The sequence below is a fragment of the Scylla paramamosain genome, chromosome 32 (genome assembly GCF_035594125.1).
Source record: "Scylla paramamosain isolate STU-SP2022 chromosome 32, ASM3559412v1, whole genome shotgun sequence".
Classification (NCBI taxonomy): Eukaryota; Metazoa; Arthropoda; class Malacostraca; order Decapoda; family Portunidae; genus Scylla; species Scylla paramamosain.
In genome coordinates this window covers 17,274,881-17,292,380 of record NC_087182.1, presented here as the reverse complement: position 1 = coordinate 17,292,380, position 17,500 = coordinate 17,274,881, and the positions used below count along the sequence as shown (strand labels likewise).

At 39.1% G+C, this 17,500-nt stretch overlaps 1 protein-coding gene across 6 annotated transcripts in view; it reads right to left on the bottom strand.

The window, feature by feature from the left end:
• The window catches only part of LOC135089301 (calcitonin gene-related peptide type 1 receptor-like), a 236,893-nt gene that overhangs the window by 34,673 nt on the left and 184,720 nt on the right, over window positions 1-17,500 (bottom strand). For all 6 annotated transcript variants that reach the window (XR_010261445.1, XR_010261446.1, XM_063984803.1 and 3 more), the window contains exons 4-7: window positions 16,516-16,622; window positions 15,983-16,074; window positions 8,677-8,803; window positions 161-381 (exon numbers count right to left, since the gene is read on the bottom strand). Coding sequence is in view for 4 of the 6 variants with exons in the window: in XM_063984803.1 (XP_063840873.1) it covers window positions 161-381; window positions 8,677-8,803; window positions 15,983-16,074; window positions 16,516-16,622 (547 nt within the window). In the remaining 2 variants the exon portion in view is untranslated. The remainder of the gene's footprint in view (window positions 1-160; window positions 382-8,676; window positions 8,804-15,982; window positions 16,075-16,515; window positions 16,623-17,500) is intronic.

The window sequence follows — 17,500 nt, the reverse complement described above, 5'->3', positions numbered from 1 at the left end:
CCCAGTCACCCTTTCCACCCTTCCTTCCTTCCTTCCTTTCTCTTTCCTTCCATCCCTAACCCTTCACCATTCACCATTCATTCTAGCACCTGCCATCTAAACAACCTTCCATCACTTCAACACCAATTACCAACACACTCAGGCACTCAGACACACTTACTGCTTGTTATGTTCCTTGCTGATGCCTCGGAATATTGCGTAGAAAGTGATGAGGACAGCCGGAATCCCCCAGCCGAGGAGGAAAAACCACTTCATAATTCTGTCCTCAGCCACGAAGGCCACCACAAGGAGGGTGTGCAGGTAGAGACCCTCGCAGAACATCCAGAAGTAGTTGGACACGAGGAAGTATTGCAGCACGACGTGTAGGGCTTGGCAGAGACCCTGTGGGGGGACATGGAGGCGTAGAGAGATGGACAGATTGAGGAGTGGATAGATACTTAAACAGTTTGGTGGATACATAGTTTGGTAGATAAACAGATAAATTAATGGATGGATAGAGAGATGGGTTAATGGATGGATAGATAGGTAGATAGATAGGTAGGTAGAGATGTAGCTAGATTAGACAGATAGATATATAGAGATAGGTAAATAGATAGAGGGATAGATTGATATTTGGCTGAATGATAGATAGATAGACAGATAGATAGATAGATAGACAGACAGACAGATAGACAGGTAGAAAGGCAGACAGACAGACTAAAAGATGGATAAATAGATACACAGAGAAACAGATAAACAGACAGACAGACAGACAGACAGACAGATGGATAAATACATAAATAGAGAAACATGTAAACAGAGGGACAGATAGAGAGACAGACAGGCAGACAGACAAATTGATGAATAGATAGATGCATAGAGAAATAGAAAGACAGACAGACAGACAGACAGACAAAGGTTTCTCCTCTTGAAATATATTGGATGTGAAGGAAAATAGGATAAAAAAAGGCAATTGTAATCATATCTAGTGCAATATCTTTCATTCACTTTATATTTTTAGCACAATTTATTCGTATTTTGATAAAGTTTCTGGGTTTCATCAAATAGCCTGCGTTTTTTTTTTTTTTTACCACCACATTGGGCGTTACTGGATGTCTTTTGCTGCCATGAGAGGGTTTGGAAGGCCAGGCTGGGCGAGGACACGGGAGGTTTCAACGCTGATGATGATAATGAATTGTGTATTTACGTGTCACCAGTAAGTGCTGTCAGATGTAAACTAGGGAGATAATATTTTCTTGGTTTTGCCTTCTTCGTTTTTCATTTAATTTTCTCCACTTTCTTTTTTTTTTTAAAGTAATATCGAGGTAATAAAGAATGTCTATCTTTGTATTACGAATGCAAGGAAAATATTAATTGTTGAGGTGATATTTTCTAGATTTTCTTTTTATTTCCCCCTTTTTTCTCCATTTTCTCTTCCTTTTCTCCTCAATATTTGTAGTGATAATAAGGAATTTGTATTTTCATGTCATGAATGTATGTAGGTTATATATGTATGTATGTATGTATATATGTATAACTGTTACGTCTGCTTTGCTTGTATGATTATTCATCTGTTAGCTGCCTTGTCTCACTCTCTCTCTCTCTCTCTCTCTCTCTCTCTCTCTCTCTCTCTCTCTCTCTCTCTCTCTCTCTCTCTCTCTCTCTCATTTCCACAAGTCAGGGCCAATGCATCACAAGGCTTTCATTGTTTTGTGGAACTATACAGAGAGAGAGAGAGAGAGAGAGAGAGAGAGAGAGAGAGAGAGAGAGAGAGAGAGAGAGAGAGAGAGAGAGAGAGAGAGAGAATTTGCTTGCAAGGGAGAAATGAAGGGAGAGCAGAAACAATTAGACGACTCTCTCTCTCTCTCTCTCTCTCTCTCTCTCTCTCTCTCTCTCTCTCTCTCTCTCTCTCTCTCTCTCTCTCTCTCTCTCTCTAAAAACCCTTTACTGCCACACCACATCTCTCACTTTACCACAAACAACCACTTAAGGACCAACAAACACACTACCTTAGCTTTTGTTCTTCATTTGTGTTCCTGTGTGTCTCCCTCCCCTCTTCCTATTGTTCTTTATTTGTGTTCGTTGGTGTCTCCCTCCTCTATAGCTTTTCCTCTTCCTTTTGCATTCCTTTGTATCTCTCTCTCTCTCTCTCTCTCTCTCTCTCTCTCTCTCTCTCTCTCTCTCTCTCTCTCTCTCTCTCTCTCTCTCTCTCTCTCTCTCTCTCTCTCTCTCTCTCTCTCTCTCTCTCTCAGTGTTATTGGAACCTCCCCCACCCATCCGCTATAACCGCTGTGATGGAAGGGACGCGAAGGCACCACCACCACCACCACCACTACCACCACCACTACCACCACCACCACCACCAGTGTTCCTTTAGCAGTGTACAGTAAGAGGGAGGTTTTGCCCGCCTGTATTAGGTTTGTGAGTGACAGGAGAGAGGAATACTTGAGTTACTGGGAACCTTGATGAGAATGTGTGGTACAGAGTGACGACTATGGGTGTGTGTGTGTGTGTGTGTGTGTGTGTGTGTGTGTTGGTTCAAGTTTATTATTACTGTGGTTATCATTTTTTTGGTTTAGTGAATGTAAGATAGATTTTGTAATAATGTGGTTACTTAACTTTCTGTCTGTAAATATGTCTGTTTATCAGTTTATCTATCTATCTATCTATCTATCTATTTTCTTTCTTTTTCTTTATATCTATCCAGTCTATGTATCTCTCTATTTATGTATCTACCTGCCTATCTATCTATTTATATGTGTGTGTGTGTGTGTGTGTGTGTGTGTGTGTGTGTGTGTGTGTATGTGTTTTAAGTGGTTTACGAAAAAAACAAAAAAAAAACAACTGCAATCATACAACTGCGAACATGACTTAGCATCTGAAATCTGAACATGAATATAAAACATGAGGGTGGTACAGGTATGAGTGAGAGTGAGAGGTAATTAGTCCAGGTGAGTTGAGGTATACGGAAGAAAAACACGTAAAAACAACAAAACGCAGGTAAAATCTGATCGCTCAATTTACGTTTTCCTCCAAATTTTAAGCTGCACTCCCATTTTCCATTACGAGTATGCGGGAGAAAGAAAACGGAAAAAAGAAAACGAAGCATACACACAAAAAAAAAAAACAGAAAAATATAAAAAAAGAAGAAAAAATTTTGAAAAAAAAAGAAAAATCAAGATTGCATCCACCGAACAGATAGATAGATAGAAATTCTCCGTTTTGTATCGTGTGACAAGAGGAGGAGGAGGAGTAGGAGTAGAAGAATAAGAAGAAGAAGAAGAGGAAGAAAAGAAGAAGAAGAAGAAGAAGACGAAGAAGAAGAAGAAGACGAGGAGGAGGAGGAAGTAAGAAGAAATATTGGCTGGTGATGCATTATTGAGAAGCAAACACGTTCCTCTTCTTTTCATCTTTTTTCTCTTCTTCTTCTTTTCTTTTTTAATCCATCTTGTTTGATTACGACCAAGGAGAAGGAAACATTGACAGAAGACTTTCTTTCTTTTCTTTTTTTTATCTACTTTCTTTTTATCTCCTTTTGATGCGGGAAGGTAAAAATTTATTCCAATACTCCTGATTATCTCTCTCTCTCTCTCTCTCTCTCTCTCTCTCTCTCTCTCTCTCTCTCTCTCTCTCTCTCTCTCTCTCTCTCTCTCTCTCTCTCTCTCTCTCTCTCTCGCTCTCTCGGTCGCTCGCTTTCTCTCTCTCTCTTAATGTTTGTGAGAGAAAGAAAGAGAGAGAGAGAGAGAGAGAGAGAGAGAGAGAGAGAGAGAGAGAGAGAGAGAGAGAGAGACCAAAAGAAAGAGAGAGAAACCAAAAGAGAGAAAGAAAATTATGTTTACTCCTTTTCAATTCCCTTTTTGATGTAGAAAGTAGAAAAAATGCAATTAATCTTGTCTTAGTTTCATTAACGTAACGCTCTCTCTCTCTCTCTCTCTCTCTCTCTCTCTCTCTCTCTCTCTCTCTCTCTCTCTCTCTCTCTCTCTCTCTCTCTCTCTCTCTCTCTCTCTCTCTCTCTCTCTCTCTCTCTCTCTCTCTCTCTCTCTCTCTCTGTGTGTGTGTGTGTGTGTGTGTGTGTGTGTGTGTGTGGAAGAGAGAGGTGAGAGGAGACGTCTCTGATATCACAGCACCGTCTCTTTGAAGTGGGATAAAAAATGCATTATCGTATAGAGAAGGGAAAGATGGAGAGAGAGAAAGAGAGAGGCAGAGAAGCGAAGGATGGAGGCTGAGAGAGGCAGAGAAAAGACGGAGGGAGAGGGAGAAGGAAGGAGAGGAAGGGCAGGGAAGGAGTCAAGGTGATGTAGGAAGATGAGGCAGTGTACATGAGCGGCATGTTATGAAGGCAGTGAGAGGCAGGAAAGAAGGGATTGAGAGACTGACGCTCAAGGAATATGGAAAGATTGACCTTAAGGTGTCATGTTTAAAGGGGAACTCGTGTTTATTGAATTTTTTGTGTTTTTTTTTTTTATAATTTTCACTTTTTTCTCCTTATATATTCCTAGACTGATTCTTTTTGTATTTTTTATTACTGTACTTCACTTTTTTCTTCTTATATATTCCATTTTTTTTTTTTGTTTATCAAGCTCGTATGTCAGTTTTTATTAATTTTTTTATTTATTTTTTTTTCTTATTTTCCGTTTTCTTTCTTGTTTTCTTCTCGTGTATTATTTTTTTTTCTGTCGTTTTCCTTAATCAAAGAAGAGAAACATATCGTTGGTAGGGATTGAAACCATTTTTTTTTCTTCTTTTTTTCTTTTTCTTATCTTCTGACTTCCTAGTAATGCTCCGTTTTCTGATATATTGACTTTTTATTGTTCATATTGGTGCTCACTTCTCAGAACTCTCTCTCTCTCTCTCTCTCTCTCTCTCTCTCTCTCTCTCTCTCTCTCTCTCTCTCTCTCTCTTAACTGCTCTTTTTCATTTAATTTTTTAGAATGAAGCTTTATTTTACTATTTCTTTCAATATTCTGCTACACTTTAGTTTACTTCATTCATCTTTCCTTCCTTCCTTCTTCCCCCTCATCTCTCTCTCTCTCTCTCTCTCTCTCTCTCTCTCTCTCTCTCTCTCTCTCTCTCTCTCTCTCTCTCTCTCTCTCTCTCTCTCTCTCTCTCTCTCTCTCTCTCTCTCTCTCTCTCTCTCTCTCTCTCTCTCTCTCTCCCCAATTAATTCCAGGAAAGTAATTTACACTTTCTATGATTACTTATAAGGTTCGTTCATGCTTTCACTACCACCACCACCACCACCACCACTACCACCACCACCACCATCACCACCATCACCACCACTCACGTCACCGCATCTCGCTCCCTCCTCTTAGTGGCGGAAAAAACATTAAATACCCGGACAGGTTGCCTTGGGACATAAACGCATTGCCTCCTGCCAGACTCACAAGAGGTGGAAAAAAAAGGGTTGAAAAATTATCGTGTGTTTTCAGTGTGTTTCATCCTTGAGCGTCTTATGGTAGCCTGCCCCCCCCCTACCTCTCTCTCTCTCTCTCTCTCTCTCTCTCTCTCTCTCTCTCTCTCTCTCTCTCTCTCTCTCTCTCTCTCTCTCTCTCTCTCTCTCTTTCGAACGAACGAACGGACGAATGAACGAACGAAGCCCATCATTCCTTTAACTTTAACTACTCTACACAGTTTACTACTACTACTACTACTACTACTACTACTACTACTACTGGAAGAAAGAGCCACCACTCTCTCTTTAATCGTAAGTCCTAGGGAAAATCGCCGACGTGAAAATTATCCTCATGATTAACGACACAATAACGCGAGGCGGAACCTGCAATACGGCTCCCGTTTTCTTTCAGACAGAAAACGGGAAGCGGTAGCGGAAATTGGACGGTAACTAATTTATTCACTTATTCCTCTGTGATACCGTCCATTTTACGTAATATATTGTCGTTTTTCTTTTTTATTATTATTTTCCTAATTGTAAGAGAGATGTTATGGAAAAATTAAAGGTTGAGTGATTTATAAAGCTATTCTGCGCTCGAATCTTAGAATATTGTCCTCTCTCTCTCTCTCTCTCTCTCTCTCTCTCTCTCTCTCTCTCTCTCTCTCTCTCTCTCTCTCTCTCTCTCTCTCTCTGTCTATCTATCTATCTATCTGTCTATCTGTCTATCTATCTATCTGCCTATCTATCTATCTGCCTATCTATCTATTTATCTCTATCTATCTCTATCTATCTATTTATCTCTATCTATCTATCTATCTATCTATATCTCTGGATGACACAAAACAGCAAGGTTAACTTATTTATAATCGGCCTCTATCTTAAAAATCGTGATATATTAAGTTTTTCTTCTTTCTTCATAATAAAAAAAGCAATTAGTATAGAAAATCAAAGGATAATGAATCTCTATCATTTTTACACCCAAATCTGCATACAGTATTGTCATTTACTCCGGTTTTTTTCTTTCTTTTTTTTTGTCTTTTTTTTCATATCAGCAAGATGGACGTTATGAAAATTATGAAGTTATTAATTCATAACCTTATTTTCACATTCAAGGCTTCGTAAAATATTAGAGCTTCACGTTTTCTTTGTATTTTTTCTTTCATAATGGTAAAATTTATGCTTACAGAATATCGGTGACAGAGAGAGAGAGAGAGAGAGAGAGAGAGAGAGAGAGAGAGAGAGAGAGAGAGAGAGAGAGAGAGAGAGAGCATTAAAGTTTTGAAATAGGAATGATTTTATTTCTTTTGCCCACGGGAGAGTATAGAAGGGAAAGTCTCATAGGAAAACAGTAAATAAGGAGATTACGTTTGTATTTTATGAAGAAGTGAACAAAATCATCATCTCGTACATTTTTTAGAGTAAAGTCGCTTGTTTTCTCAGACTTGTCACCTTTTAGTGTTCTTTAAGCCGTGTACTTTTAGAGTAAACAAGTTAATTATCCTTAAATGTCACAGGGAAGAGAAAAGATAACGTTAATATAATTTTAATACTTTTCCAGAGATTCCATTATTCCTTTGATTGATTTATTTGTTTATATATTTATTCATTGTTATTTTCAGGGTCTCTCATTAACTTACTTTCAAGAATAAATAATTAGTTTGTGATTTACTGGAGGTTAAAACATTATGAATTTACGTTTTTTTCTTTCCTTTTTAGTTCTTCATGTTCTTTCATATTCTCTGAGATCTAAAAGTTTACATACAAATTGAAACGAAAACTCCATTATTTCATTATTTTTTTATATGAAACATCCATATTTTTTATATTTTTTTGTCTATTTATCACCATCTATTATGCATCTTCTCTCCATACCTCCTCTTTACTCATTTCTTCCATCTCTCTCCTTCCCTCTTCCTGTCTTCCCCGTCATGCCCTCCTTTTATCACGTTTCCTCCATATCGTTTCCCTTTACTCCTTTTCTCCATCCCTCTCCTCCCCTCTTTCTCTCCTCCCCCTCACGTCTCCCTCCATCATTTTCCTCTCTCCATCTTGTACCTGAAAGTTTTCTCCCTCATGCTTCCTTTCCTCCGTAAATTTCTCCACGTCTTCTTCCCTCCCTCCCTCCTTTCCCTCCTTCCCTCTCTTTCCCTTTGGTGTTTTCACTTTATTCTTCCTCCCTTCGCTACCTATCTTCTGTCTTTCTATCTCTTTATTTTCTTTCGTTATATTTTTCTCTTCTCTCTTCTCTTCTCTTCTCTTCTCTTCTCTTCTCTTCTCTTCTCTTCTCTTCTCTCTCTCTCTCTCTCTCTCTCTCTCTCTCTCTCTCTCTCTCTCTCTCTCTCTCTCTCTCTCTCTCTCTCTTGTCTCCTTGAAGTGAGAAGGAAAGTGGGAGAGAAAGAGAGAGAGAGAATAAAAGACAATTGACAAGGGAGAAGAAGACAAAAATGGAATGACAGACAGGAACATGTACACACACACACACACACACACACACACACACACACACACACACACACACACACACACACACACACACACACACACACACACACACACACACACATAAGGGAAAGCTGAGACGAAAAAGACAGACAAACGGACAGACAGAAGGCAAAGAATAACAAAAACAGCAACAAAAAAACAGACACAGACGGACACGGAAAGGAAAGTCAGACACACACACACACACACACACACACACACACACACACACACACACACACACACACACACACACACACACACACACACACACACACACACACACACACACACACACACACACACTGCTTTACTTTAACTTAATGTAACCTAACCTTACGAAACCAAACCTAACTAAACCTAACCTATTCAAAGCAAACTAAACCAAACCAAATGAAGCCACGCCAATCCTAACCAAACTTAACTAAACTAAACTAAATCAAACCAGACCAAACCTAAACCAAATAACGCAACACAAACACACTCACACTATTCTGCTCCACCCTAACCTAACTTAACCTAACACAAACACACCAATATTACTTCACTCCAACCTAACCTAACATATCAAACACTCATTACTATATATATAACCCAAACTAACGAAAACCAAACCAAATCTAACCTAACCTAACCTAACCTAACCTAACCTAACCTAACCTAACCTAACCTAACCTAACCTAACCTAACCTAACCTAACGAAAACCAAACCTAACCTAACCTAACCTAACCTAACCTAACCTAACCTAACACAACACTAGCCAACCCAGCCAAAGTGAACGTAACTCAACATGAAGCTACATTTAACATTCGCTACGTACGGTGTTCATGAAGAGGACGTTCGTGTCTTCCACCACACACTTGTACCAGATGAGCCACATGGCGTTGTTGATGATGAAACTCACGAACAGGTTTTTGTGGATCGTCACCCGCTTGCACTTGAGAGACCTGTGGGAGAGATAGAGAGAGAGAGGGGAGAAGGAAATTAGTGACTTTAAACACTTGAAACTTTATTACACTTGCTGCATCTAAAATATACGTTGTATCTTTATATACAAATATTTTATAAGTTAGCGCCCACGTGAGGGAAGGAGGGAATATAAGGTAATAAGAAAAGGATAAAGAGAGAGAGATTTATTGACTCTTTAAATGGGAAGTAAGGAATTTAATAAGAAAACGAGAGAGAGAGAGAGAGAGAGAGAGAGAGAGAGAGAGAGAGAGAGAGAGAGAGAGAGAGAGAGAGAGAGAGAGAGAGAGACTTGTGAGGTGGGAAGTAAGAATATAAGGTGTTGGGTGCTTGAGAGATGTTGAGTGAGTGAGGTGGTGATGTTTGGTGGGCTAAGTTTGGTGGGATGAGAGAGAGCTAAAGACTAAGGGTTGTATGATAATAAGAAAAGGAAAGAAAGACATTTAGTGACTCGTGAGGTGAGAAGTAAGGAATGTACGTCAGAACCCTGAGAGATGATGAGTGAGTGGGAAGGTGATGTGAGGGAGGAGAGAGAGCTGAAAACTGAAGGATATATAAGAAAAGCAAAGAGAAAAAAGAGAGATTTAGACTCGTTAGGTTGATGTGAAGGATGAGTGAGGAGAAAACTGATGAATGACGGATTATATGTAAGGAAAAGGTGGAAAGGAGTGGATGATATGAGGGATGAATGACTGAGGTAAAGTTGAGTTATAAGAATGTGTAGAATAAGAAGGAAAGTAATGAATGTTAAGTACTGAGTGAGGGAAATAGTTAGTGGGTTGGAGTTTGACCTGAATTGAGGGAGGGGTGAAAGCTGAAGACTACGTGAGGAATGAGAAACAAGACCAGGTATAAAAAAAATAAAAAGAGAGAGAAAAAGGTGGAACGTAATGAATATTAAGTATTAAATGACAGACACTGAGGGAGCGGTGACATGATGCTTGATGTGAAATAAAAGATGAGTGAGAATATAAGACTAAAGGAGGAATGTGAGGTAAAAGCAAACAGGAAAAAAAAAAAAAGGACAGTAAAAATAAATAGCGTTAAATGTAAGAGGTACTAAGTGTGTGGTGAAGAGATGCTCGACGTGAAGTAGGGAACAATGAGAGATGAAAACGTAGTGAGGTATGATGATATGAAAAACTAGAAAAAAAAAAAGAAAAACATGTTAGTTGATATAGAGCTGTGAGTGTTGACAGATACAAAGGTGGTAATATCGAGTTATGACTGAGATGAAAGGTGAACACTGTAGAGATAAACACTAATAAGAGAAAATAATAGAGGTGATAGAGAGAGGTGTGAGGGTTGACAGATGATGAAGAAATAACAACTGAAGGACGGATAGATAGTAAAAAGGAAAAAAAGTAAGATGCAGGTCATAGAGAAAGAAGTGTGAGGTGTGACATACTTAGTGTAACAAGAAATAAAACGTTATTGGTAGACACGAAGAAACAGATGAGGGAGAATCAGTAAGTGAGCGATGGATGACGAATAAAAACAAACAGAGAAACATAGAAACTACTTATGAACTTGATAACAGATAAAAATACGTGTTGAAATGGGGAAAAAAAAATATATTGAAGTGATGGGAGACATTGAGTGATAGATGAGTGGGAAACTAAAAAAAAAAAAGGGTAATTAGAAGAGATGGGAAAAAAATATGAAACATGAAGGAGGAGACGATGGGACCAATTCTGAAAAATACGAGTAATATTAACCCTTTAGCACCAACACATTGATTTAACTTTATTCCAAAAACCAACATTACAAGATTAAAGTAAGTTTGAGACGTATAAAATATTAGATGGTGGAGAAAGACTGGCAAGGTATAAGATGAATATTAAATGATATCAGATGCGTTAACTCTTTATCACCAGTATTAATTTAACATATGCAGAAAACCATTGTAAGATTATATTAAGTTTGAGAAGGCGGTAAGAATTACATAAATTTAAATATCCGCTACTTTTGTGTCTCTGTTTACTTTCCTATTTAATAATTAGTGATTTACTGAAGTTTGGAAGTTACTGGTACCAATGAAAGGGTTAAGGAAAAGGTATTAACTGAGAAAGGAGTGATTGTTGATGAGTGCGAGGAACGAGTGGAAAAGTACTTAGGTGGATGAAGAGAAGAGGAGCGGTGGAGAAGGAAATAAAAACGTATGGAAACAAAGGAAAGTTTTATCGTCACATTTGTTTTCCGTCTTTTCTTTCTTTCCTCTCTTGTTCAGTTTTCCTCTTTCTTTGCGTCATCAGCTGTGCTCATCTCATCTCTTTCCCACCTTAATTTCCTGTATCACTTTCATTTTCCCCGTTTCCTCTTGCTTTATTTGTTGAATTTCTTGTTCTTTTTTTTTTTATTCCATGGTTTCAAAATTTTCAATCTCCTTCACTCTTTTCATCCTTACTTTCATCTTTTCCATCTTTAGCTTCCCTCTAATTTCCCCTCCCCATTAATTCTCCTCCGCTCTTTACCTCAATTTTCCTCCTCCTTTTACCTCCTTTCATATTTTCCTCTCTTCACATTTTCTCTTCTCGTCTTCCCATTATTCTCTCATTTCTTCTCTCCTCTCATTTTCCTTTTTGACATTTTCATCTTGAGCTCTTTTGATTTATCCTCCGTGTAATCACCAGAGAAGAGGAGGAGGAGGAGGAGGAGGAGGAGGAGGAGGAGGAGGAGAGAAGAGAAGAGGAAAAGAGGAAGTAAAAGAAGAAGAAAAAAAGGAAAAAGAAAGCAAAAGAAGAAGAACAAGAAGAAAAGAAGAAGGAGAAGAAGAAAAGAAAAAAAGTGAATAAGAAATAAGATAACAAAAAGAAAAAAGAGGAAGAGGAAAAGAAGAAGGTGAGGAAGAGGAAGAGGAGGAGGAGGAGGAGGAGGAGAAGGAGGAGGAGGAGGAAGAAGGGAACATGGATTGCGATCTGACAGTCAAGAAATAGATGAAAGAAACCCGGAAGAGGAGGAGGAGGAGGAGGAGGAGGAGGAGGAGGAGGAGGAGGAAGAAGAAGAAGAGGTGGAGAGAGTAAAAATCTAGGATGAGGAGGAGAAGGAAAACGAATACCCAGAATAAGAGAAGGAGGAGGAAGAGGAGGAGAAGGAGGAGGAGGAGGAGGAGGATGAGGAAGAGGAGGAGGAGGAGACCTAATCCTTTCCCTGTATCACACATCACCTGGCTCAAGATAAACAAAGAAAACGGGAGAAGAGAAGAAACACTACTAATATTATTATCTTTCAGGGGAAACTTAGGTAATTGGGTTCACAGGAATGGAAAATAAAGTGAAATTGAACGTAAAATGAACACTAAAAGCTAGAGAGAGAGAGAGAGAGAGAGAGAGAGAGAGAGAGAGAGAGAGAGAGAGAGAGAGAGAGAGAGAGAGAGTAGAGAGAAATGAACTTTATGGTGACAATCCCTAAGGTCGATTTTTCAAGGGATTAGCGTCGGGCTGGTGTTCTTTATTCTTTGTGACGTCATTGGCCACTTAACAAACAACGTACAGCCACTTTTATGATGTAATTTCGCGACATAATTACCTTGTGGCGGAGGGAAGTGTTCTGTTTACCATAAAGTGTTGCGGCTTGTTAATGAAACTGCGACGGTGGTGAGGGACGGGAAGCAGGATGAAGGAGGTTACGTTAGGTTAGGTTAGGTTAGGTTAGGTTTGGTTTGGTTAAATTAGGTTAGGTTAGGTTAAGTTGGGTTAGGTTAGGTTGGGTTAGCTTAAATTAGGTTAGGTTAGGTTAAGTTAGGTTAGGTTGGGTTAGCTTAAGTTAGGTTAGGTTAAGTTACGTTAGGTTAGGTTAGGTTAGGTTAAGTTAAGTTTGGTTAAGTTAGGTTAAGTTAAGTTAGGTTAGGTTAGGTTAAGTTAGGTTAGGTTAAGTTAGGTTAGGTTAGGTTAAGTTTGGTCAAGGTTATGTTATGTTAGGTTAAGTTAGGTTAAGGTTAGGTTAGGTTAGGTTAGGTTAGGTTAGGTTAGGTTAAGTTTGGTCAAGGTTATGTTATGTTAGGTTAAGTTAGGTTAGTTTAGGTTAGGTTAGGTTAGTTTAAGTTTGGTCAAGGTTATGTTATGTTAGGTTAAGTTAGGTTAGGTTAGGTTAGGTTAGATTAAGTTAGGTTAGGTTAGGTTAGGTTAGGTTAGGTTAGGTTAAGTTTGGTCAAGGTTATGTTATGTTAGGTTAAGTTAGGTTAGTTTAGGTTAGGTTAGGTTAGTTTAAGTTTGGTCAAGGTTATGTTATGTTAGGTTAAGTTAGGTTAGGTTAGGTTAGGTTAGATTAAGTTAGGTTGTTAGGTAGCCCGTTTGGTGGATGATAGATATGTAAACAAGTAGGTAGATAAATAGTGAGACAGGTAAATAAGTAAGGGAAGATATGTGCAGATTGATAGATAGATAGATAAATAGATAGATAGATAATTAAATTGATAGATAGATAAAGATAGATAGATGAATTGATAGATAAATAGATAAACACATAGGTAGACAGACAGACAGATAGATAGATAGATAGATAGATAGATAGATAGATAGATAAATAGAGATCGATAAATATATATATAGACAGACAGCTACACAGATTAATAAATAGATAGATAAATAGATAAATAAATAGATAGATAGATGGATAGACAAACAGGCAAACAGGCAAACAGGTACATTACGTAGATAGATAAATAAACAAATATAGAAAAAGAAAGAAGAAAACATGAAAATTAAAACCAAACACAAACAAGTCAAACAAACATACAAACAAACATATGAACAGTAACTACACTGAAAACAACAATTCCTTAGACCTAAGAACCTTCCCGAGTAATTTGCCCATTTCATATTTATAGGCCTATTCTCCGCGACCTCTCCCTCTCTCCCTCTCTCTCTCTCTCTCTCCCTCTTTCAACTCTCAAAAGAAAGGGGAAGAAGGAAAAAAAGAGGGGAAATAAATCGAGACGTTGTGTTGGGGGAGGATTACTAGGAAGTGAAGAGAGAGAGAGAGAGAGAGAGAGAGAGAGAGAGAGAGAGAGAGAGAGAGAGAGAGAGAGAGAGAGAGAGAGAGAGAGAGAGAGAGAGAGAGAGGGGAAAAAAAGAATAAAACAATAGGAAGAGAAGAACACTAACCAGAAAGAGAGGAAGAGAGGAAGAGGGGAAGTAAGGAGACGTACAAGGGAAAAAAATGAAACAACAGAAAGAAGAGGAAAAAGAAACACAGGAGGGAAAAAAAGAGGGGAAAAGCGGAGGAAAACAAAGACAGGAGGGGTAGGGGGAAGTGGTTACCAGGGATTGCAAAAGAGGGGAATGGAGGTCAGAAGAGGAGACTTACTCGGAAATGGAGAGGGGAGACAGGGACAAGAAGTGGAGGTAAAAGGAGGGAAATAGGATTAAAACAAGGAATAAAGAGAGTAGAAGGCAGAAAATGCAAAGGAAAGGGAAAATGAGATGGGAAATTGCAAGGAAATTAGAGAAGTAGGTGGGGATGAGGGAGGAAATAGGATAAGACAAGGAACAGAGGAACTAAAAACCAGAAAATGGAAAGGAAAGAAGTAGTAATGAAAAAAGGAGAATGAAACAAGAAATAAATAAAAGACAGGAAATGCAAAGGGAAGGAACATGTAGCGAGGAAAAAAAAATGACAAGGAAACAAAAGAAGTAGACAGGGATGAAAGAGAGGAAAGAAAGATGAAACAAAAGATAGCAAGGAGACAGGAAACACAAAGAAAAGAACAAGTAATGAGGAAAAATTTACTAGGAAACGAAAGAAGAGAGGAAGAAAGGAACAGGTGAAGGGGCTAAAGATATTAAGAAGAGACCTGGAAAGGGGAGAATGGGAGGCAGGTATCTGGATGGAAGGGTTGAGGGTTAGTACTAGTGAAGGGGGAGGGGGAAGGGTTGTCAAGAGATCTATGAAGTGTTTACGTCCATCTACACAAACAACCAAAGGCAAAGTCCTTCTAGGGAAACTGAACGTGAAAACTTAAAAAAAAAAAAAAAAGAACTCACACAAATGGGGGAAAAAAAAACACATAGAAATGAAGGAAATAAAAAAATGAGCTCTGTGGAAATAGGAAAGGAAGAAAAAATACACAGAAACTAATGAGAAGAGAAAGGTAAAAAAAAGGAACTGAGTGGAAATCGGAAAGAGAGAGAAGGAAAAGCCACACACGAATGAAAGGGGCGAGAAGAAACACATAAATGAAAGAAAGGAACAGAAAGACCTGCGTGGAAGTAGGAAAGGAAGGGAAAAACCACACAGAAATGAAAAAAAAAAAAACGAATAGAAACAGCTGTGTGGAAAGAGGAGAGGTGGGAGAAAAGGCTGTATGATGAGAGGACGCTTGCTGTTAGGTCGCTGTCATGGCGGAATGAGGTGGCAAGATCAAGATCAAGCAGGCTGCGTCATCACACTCCCTCAACCTTCCCATCAACACTGCGTCTGAAAACCTTTACGCGGTTCCCTTTAGAAATACACTTAAATATGAAATTACGAAGGTTCCTCCCTACCCACCCTTAATATCTAAAGAGGTAAAGACGGAAGGGTTTTTCAAATATGATAAAGAAGAATGTATAAGACTTTAGAGAGAAAAGTACCCTGTTCAGAAGGTTTTAGGACTTAGGATAGTAAAGACGAAGGCTCCTCCCCGCCTACCATTCCCTCCATGATATTTAAAGAGATAAAGAGTGGAGGTTGTACAAAGGGTGAACAGGGAGGGAAAGGAGGAAGGGGAGGAAGGGGGAAGGAGAAAGAGGGAGGGAGTTAGAAGCTTATGGTAGACTGTGAAAAGAGAATGAAAATGTTGTACTAATGGAACTGTGAAAGGCCTTTTGATTCTTGTGTGTTCAGAGAGAGAGAGAGAGAGAGAGAGAGAGAGAGAGAGAGAGAGAGAGAGAGAGAGAGAGAGAGAGAGAGAGAGAGTGTATCCTTGACAGTTAACCTTAAAGAGAAAGTTCTACTGCTATAACACATTATTTGTTCATCTCTCTCTCTCTCTCTCTCTCTCTCTCTCTCTCTCTCTCTCTCTCTCTCTCTCTCTCTCTCTCTCTCTCTCTCTCTCTCTCTCTCTCTCTCTCTCATTTATCTCTCTCCCATCTCTCACTCCACCACCCAGCCTCTCCTCGCCCAGCCAAAATAAACACGCTGAAATTGAGAAGACTCCCTTACTGACACACGCGACTTACTTGAAGAAGCAGAAGATGAAGAGGGAGCAGCACAGGGCGATGAGGGAGATGGAGTAACCGGCGATGTACAGGTTGTTCACACTCTGCAGCAGCTGTGGGGGAGGAAGATATATTGGTGGTGGTGGTGGTGGTGGTGGTGATGGTGGTGGTGGTGGTGAGAGAATGTGTTTGTGGTTTATTTGTTATGATTATGATGACACACACACACACACACACACACACACACACACACACACACACACACACACACACACACAATACCACCATCTATCTATCTATCTATTAATCTATCTGTCTATCTGTCTGTCAATAAACCTCTATCTATCTTCTTATCCTACTATTTTTCTCTCAAATTCAAGTCAAAATTCAAATATTTATAAGCCCTATTGCAATTATACACTGAGTAGTTATACCTGAAATTAATAATATTTATATCTTAACAAAAAAACACGTAGGTGAATGAGAATTAGCGGACCTTACCTGTGCCTCCCTCCCTCTGTCTCTCTCACACACACACACACACACACACTTACCCCCAGCTGTCCATGGTCCACACAGGTCGTGTAGTTGGACCAGGGCTCGTTGGTGTCCGGGTGTTTGAACCACGTCCCGTTCGCGTCACAATCCTTGTAGGCCAACACTGTGACGGGAGAGAGTGAGAGGGAGTGAGTGATAGGTAGATTAACACTGTGACGGGGAGAGATGGATGGATGGATGGATGAATGGATGGATTGACTGTCTGAGGGAGTGAATTGAGTTAGTAAGCGAATGAGTGATGTATGGATGTATGTATGTATGTATGTATTGATGGATAAATTCATTCGTTCATTGAGTGAGTGGGTTATTTAGTTAAAAGCCTCAAAATAAAAGGCGTAGAGGCATGGTTGAGTAGAAAGAGAGAGAGAGAGAGAGAGAGAGAGAGAGAGAGAGAGAGAGAGAGAGAGAGAGAGGTAATGGTCCACTAATTCTTCGCAACAAGTGTGTGTGTGTGTGTGTGTGTGTGTGTGTGTGTGTGTGTGTGTGTGTGTGTGTGTGTGTGTGTGTGTGTTTGTTTAGTCTTTCTTCTTTATCATCATTCCTTGTACAGTTTTTCCTTCTTCTTCTTCTTCTTCTTCTTCTTCTTCTTAGCTGTTTTTTATTCTTCTTTGCTTCCTTAGTTCGAGTTCTTTCTTCCTTCTTTCTTCCTTCTCTCTCTCTTTCTGTCTTGTTATCCACCTCTCTCCTTCTTCTTTCTTTTCCATTGCTTTTTCTTCTTTTTCTCCTCCTCTCTCCTTTCTACAAATTTTCTTCCTATTTTTCTCCTCGTTATTTCACTATCGCCTCTTCTTCATTATTCATTCTTCTGCACTCTCGTCGTTTAATATTTTCTCTTCTCCTCTTCCTCCTTCTCCTCCTCCTTCTCTTCCTTCCTCTTTCCTCACTTTCGTTTTTAATTTTCCTTTTTCTTTCCTTTGATATTTTCTTTCTTTTGTATCTCATGTATATTTTTCCTTCTTTTCTTACTCTTTTTCCTCCTTC